At 40.1% G+C, this 6,000-nt stretch overlaps 1 protein-coding gene across 2 annotated transcripts in view; it reads left to right on the forward strand.

Moving 5' to 3' along the window:
• Positions 1 to 5,651, forward strand: part of LOC134555512 (uncharacterized) — a 126,197-nt gene extending 120,546 nt beyond the window's left edge. For both annotated transcript variants that reach the window (XM_063407167.1, XM_063407141.1), the window contains one exon: positions 5,292 to 5,651. In XM_063407167.1, the coding sequence (XP_063263237.1) occupies positions 5,292 to 5,461 (170 nt within the window). In that variant the 3' untranslated portion in view covers positions 5,462 to 5,651. The remainder of the gene's footprint in view (positions 1 to 5,291) is intronic.
• Positions 5,652 to 6,000: the final 349 nt, after the last annotated feature.

Below are 6,000 nucleotides of genomic sequence, written 5' to 3' on the forward strand. Positions count from 1 at the left end.
TCATATATAGCAAAGTGTGATCTTCACAGCTAACACAAGAAGTGTCACTAGAAAGAACAGTGTGAATAAAGAGGACAAATGTAATGTGGCCATGGGACATTCAATACAATTGCCATGCTGGGTGCTCCTGTGACAATCACTGCTAATCGAGCCTCAGCATTCCATGAAGCCAATGAGGATGCTTAAAGCAACCTTAACATTGGGACTGTCTCAGAAATGCACAGGAAACTAGAAGAGATATTAATGTATTGTAATGCAACTAGAGACACAAGCATTACTGTAGTAGCAGTGAACTTAATAATCCTAATAATGTCCCAAAGAGAAAAAGGAGAGAGAAAGCTCTCTCCTGGTCTGTTTCTTTTGGTGGACAGAAAGCAATAGCTGGTCTGAAAAGTGATGATGAGACTGGTTTCTCTTACTTTTCCTTGCATGCTGCAATTTCCAAAGAGTGGCTGCTAAGTCAGCCTGTGCTTTGCAATTTGTTGTATGAAAACAGCAACTGTTTCTTCATGCACTTACTTTCTTCCCCTGTTATTTGACCAGTTCAACCAAATCCTGCATTACTGAAAATTCAGATGAGTTCTGGTCAAATAATAAAAACAAATAAATGACTATAGAAATACTATTATGAGTAAAGGAGCTAAATTTATCTTTCTTATACTTCCAGGAAGTCACAGTTATTACTGGCTTTGAATACTCAGAAACCTGTTGGCATTGATGGGAATGCTCCCAAACCCTGATCACCTTGTTGATTTTTGCAGGATTGCCAGTGGTGTTTGGTGAACAAACACACTGTGAAAAGGCTCAGTCAGCCATCCAGTACCAGAACCAGGACTCTGAGACTCGTATGCTCACTCGTAGGCTAAGAGGGCCATGCTTTAGCTCAGCTGTTGAAGGCTTGGTGCAACTGCTCTGCTGACAGCTTGATGCATACCCTTATGTGTAATAAGACAAGTAATAATCTTGTCTTTGTTTTGGTGCCACTTCAGTTGATTGATGTAATATCAATGTAATCAATGACAACTCAAACAAGTGGAGGAATTAATCCAGAGTCTCCCATGAGTGAAATCATGACTGGCTCACAAATGCTTTGTGTGTCAAAATGGAAAAATCCACTCTCAGTCTTAACTAAAAAAACCAGCATTGCTAGAATTCAAAATGAGTTCCTTCTCTTCAGATCCCAGCAATGTCCCCTTCTCCCCCCTCAGAAAGACATATCGTTCTCCATCGTTCTTGATTTTAAAGAGTTTGACTCATGAGCTATTGTGACTTCAGGATAAAGATGGAAGATATTTAGCTATTCTTGTTTTTCTCTAGAAAATTTTTCTGTGGGTCATTGCAGCTTTAATTCAGAATTGTATTGACTGATTTCCTTCTGCATCCTAAGGAGTTGCTAAGCAACATGGATTCTCTCTTGCCATGCATTTGTCAAGACAGAGAAAAGTGGGAAGAAATAGGAAAAGATTCACCTCCTCTAATATATCTATGAAGCCAGAGAGTATCACTTATTTCAGTATCACCCAGACTTATACTATTGATATATTATTCAATTCTTCAGCGATGTAGCAGGTTCTAGAATTTCACTTCAAAACCAATGAAGGTCTGATTTTTGTTCTCATTGAAAAGACACTGTTGAATGATGGCTTTCACCCATGAGAGCATCCTTAGCCTATGGCTCATAAATCTGCTCATAAATTAGAAATAGGCAATGGTCTATCATGCCAAATTCTTAGGTTGTTCTTCTCATGGGGAGCAAAGAGCTGGGAAATGAAGGATTGGCTGTACTCAGCCCAAAGTTCTCTGAGGTCTCCAGAAAAAGCAAGTAATTCCAGGCAGTCAGCACAGCCTGAATGCTACAATTTGGCCCTCACAGACTCTGCATTTATGGTCTGTGAGCCAGGGTAATAACATGATCAGTCAGAGAGGATACAGCAGTGCTGTTATGATCACCATGCACTGGTGATCAATATATTCAGCCTAGGCACACCATGGTTCCATGGCCATGCTGCTTGAAAGGCCAGTCAGAAGCCTTCATGTGGTCACCAAACATATTGAAAAAAAACCCCCATATATTCTATTTTGACATCCCTGAGACAGTGGTCATCCAATTTTATGGATTTTCTTATTTTCCTTGCTCTTTGGCAAAATGATCCTTTGGTGAGTGGCTCTTCACCACACTGCATGTTTTGTGTCTACCTCACCTCAGAAAAGAGAGCTGATATTTACCACCTAGCTCTCTTGCTCTTTCAGAGTTGTACTGCAAACAGATCTGTACAAGCAATGAAGATACACTTTTGCTGTGGTTAATGAAAGATTCAGACACAACTTGGAAAACAGAAAAGTGAAGCCAAATTTTGCAATACACCTCACTAAGGAAAACTAGGAAAAATATCTATTGACCTTAATGTCTTGATGCTATGTATAGTTAATGGAGCCATTCCTTATCCACTGAGAACAGAATTTGTGCCTGTTTGCTGCGCTTAAAAGCCAGATTTTTTTTCCTCAGAAACATCTATTTGTAACTTCAGTTGACAACACATATCTGAGGGCTCTCAAAGTGGGCAGCAGATAAGTGTTGTTGATTGGCTTTACCCCTGTTGTTTGTTATATAGTAAGCTCTGCTTCTCCTAAATAGCCTTTTGAGCGGCCAGACCAGCAACTTTGTTTGCTTATTCTGAAATTAACATCACAGTAATGTTTGGAGTATTGTAACAAAAAGTTGTAAAACCTGCTTGCCTTTTAGAATCTTTGTCAAAAGGTGGATGTGGCTCACTCTCTTTCGTGGGAGACTTTAGCTGCAAGATTGGGAGCATGGCTACAGAAATGCATTTATATTGTTAAATTGGTTTATTTTGAAGGTATTTATAGCTCTTAATGTCCGTCTCCTGTTGCTATTCTCACATTTATTGTCAGACACAGGGGTAAAAAACATTTAGTTTATACTCTGGGTTTTAATTATATACTGGGAGATTATGATGTATATAGATTTATAATCACAAATGTGTACATCGAGTCCCTAACTACAGAAATTAACCTAGAGCAAGTCAGGAAAAGGAAAAATTACATACAACCCCATGTGCAGATTCAAAAGGACTTGAAGTGCATCCACTAGCCTGTTCCATGTCATGATGGATGAGACAGAAACCCATGTTTCTTTGGTCAATTCAGTGAGGATTTCCAAATTCTCTGGAATTCTTCAAAGTGCAAAAAACTACCAAATTTTTGTCAATCTCAGCTGAAGGGCTGTAGACATATTGAGTGGGTTTGTCGTACAAAAGCAATCACTGCACACTGGGAAATTCCTGTCAATAAATAAATAACAAAACTTTTCAGGTCTGAAAATCTGAATACAATTTCTACAATCTCAGTTCCTATTCTTATCTTATTGAAAAATCAATGTGATATGCAACTCCAAACCCTGCTGAATATACAATTCAATTTACAGGTCTGGTGCAAATTTCTGTGCTTATGAGCCACTCTATTCTCAGTAGGTTTGAATACTCATATGAACAAGCCCTGTAAAAGTGATTTCGGGATCAGGCTCTATTTATTAAAAATTATGAACTCTCATATTTTCCTTATTTTTTTGACTGTACTGTCTTGGGCTGTAGTGTGCTGGTAATGTGTCTGAGTCACAGTCTCTGTGTATGTATGTGTATTTATATATGGCTCACTGTATTTATAGCTGTGAATCTTGAATCTGCTACAGTAACACAGTGAACAAAGCAAACTGGAAAAGCACTTTTCTTAAGCAATAAGAAGACATGCTATCAGTGCCTTTCTGCACAATTACTGCCTGCCCCAGGCACTGCTCTAAGGCACAGAGTCAAAGGTTGCCTTTCTCAACCACTCAATAAATACTTTAAATCTCATTCTTATTGCTACTTTGACACGAAAAAGGGAGGGGAGGGGGTAGAATTAATAGGTATGTATTCATTAGAAGTTGTCACTGAAATTCTTTACATGCTCAGATCATCCTACATTTGAGAACCTCAGAGATCTTTACAAATTCTATTGAATCATGTCTCACCACACCCATGAGACTTCTAAGCCTGCTCTTGAAACCTGTCCTTCCAGGAATGTGCCTGGACTTTGGCTCAGTCACTCACTTTTAAAAGCATCGCATTTTTACAGACAAAAAATTAGCAGGAAAGTTAATTGACTTTGCCAGATTCGCAAAGCAAGTGGTAGCAGCTGGGAAGAGTTGTCTGACTTCTGGTCTGGACTTCATGGCTGGATTGATATTTGCCACCTCACCTAGGAAAATGGAGTAGGAAAATAATCTGGTTCAAAAATCATACTAAAAGTCCCTTTTCCCCAAGTTAATTCTTTGAGACCCTCTATCTGCTGATGTATTTGAAGAGAACCAATTTTCTGTACTGCAGTTTAAGCACATTACTGGAGATATCTGTCATCACTCCCTATTTCCCAAGACACAAGTCACTCTCATGAGGAGCTATTGCCAGCCAGTAAGAACAATGCTCTCTTCAGCCATCCTACGTCAAATGTGAAAGCTGAAGTAATTTTAACAATACTTAAAAACAAACAAAAGCAGCCAAACTTGGTAGACACAGGATGGAAGATTTCAGCTTCAAATGATGAGAAAGATGGATGAAACCATCCATCCTTACCTTTGACAACAAAACAGGGGAAGAGAAACTGCTTTGCAACATTAGTGGTGGTGTCTGGTAGCACTTGCACACTAGGAACAGCACACCACCATGAAAATATACTCCTTAAAACATTTAACAAGCCCTAGTCTTTAACCACCATGCTTACTGTCTTTTTCCCTCTTTCATAAATCCCAGAATATACAATAATGTAATGATGGTATCTCATTCCCTATGGATGCAGACCTAAACCTCAATCTCATATTTTCCCCCAAGCAGAACAGCTCTGCATAAAGTTTCCTGGAGCACGACTATCTCCCAGGCAAGTGCTTTGAGTACACCATGGTTTTACATCAGAGTGAGAAAAAGTGGCTAGTATTTAATATTTGTTTCTTTTTCTGCTTCCCAGTGACCGAGGTGCCCTCTGATAGTCCCCTGAAAACTCAGAGAACTTTCTATCCTGAAAACAAATAGATTGGTAAAAAAAAAGTCTATTTTATTTTGGTGCTTCAGAATGTTAAGCCAAATTTCTCAGTATAAAACCTGCTATGGAGCTACTGCCATAATAGACTCAGAATTAACATACCTCCCAGTTCAGTTCACTATAATTCTCCCTTTTAAACCCTTCAGAATCACAGATGTGTGTGTAGCTGATGAATGTGTACTTTTTGTTTTTTGCAGGGGGGCTTGCATCATTTTTAGGATGCAATGCCCTTCACTGTCACAAAGTAAGGAGCTTCCCTGCATGGAATATATCCTCTAAGCTGAGTTGCAGCCAATTCCCAGAGGTAAGGGCCCCAAAGCAGTCCCTTGCCTGGACAGCAGAGCCTCCAGCAGCAGCTGGCACATAGTGGTGTGACTCCATGGCCTTCTGTGCCACTGGCACAGGGGCAGGATCTGCCTTGGAGTCGCCAACTCGCTGCGACGCTCCCCACTGCCTCTGCACCAGGCTGTCACTGCACCAGCTTCTCTGAGCAGTGCCACTATGGAAACGTCATCATGAAGATCCTTCCCGAGGTACACCAGCTGCCTTACACCCCTATTTTGGTAATATGAATCTCGTGATGTACATAATAAACTGTTTTAAATGCACCAAGTCATGCATACATGTGTGTATGTTTCTGTGCATGTGTGTCTCTGAAGGTACAACATCTGCACCCACGAGGGTGTTTTGGGGTGCAGTCTGAGTTCAGATTCATTAGCCATGTGTCTCTATTGTCTTTTATGTGTGCTGCAGTTGCAGCTGTGTTCAAGGGTTGCTTTGGTTGCTCCAGTATGTCTGATGTTTGACCACTATGTGCAGCTGGATCCAAAGTCCTTTGAAGTCAGTGGGAATATTTTCATGGAAGCTGCTGGTCTTCAGGTTTTCTTTATGTGGCTCTGCAATCAG

This window comes from Prinia subflava, chromosome 1, assembly GCF_021018805.1.
Source record: "Prinia subflava isolate CZ2003 ecotype Zambia chromosome 1, Cam_Psub_1.2, whole genome shotgun sequence".
Taxonomy (NCBI): domain Eukaryota; kingdom Metazoa; phylum Chordata; class Aves; order Passeriformes; family Cisticolidae; genus Prinia; species Prinia subflava.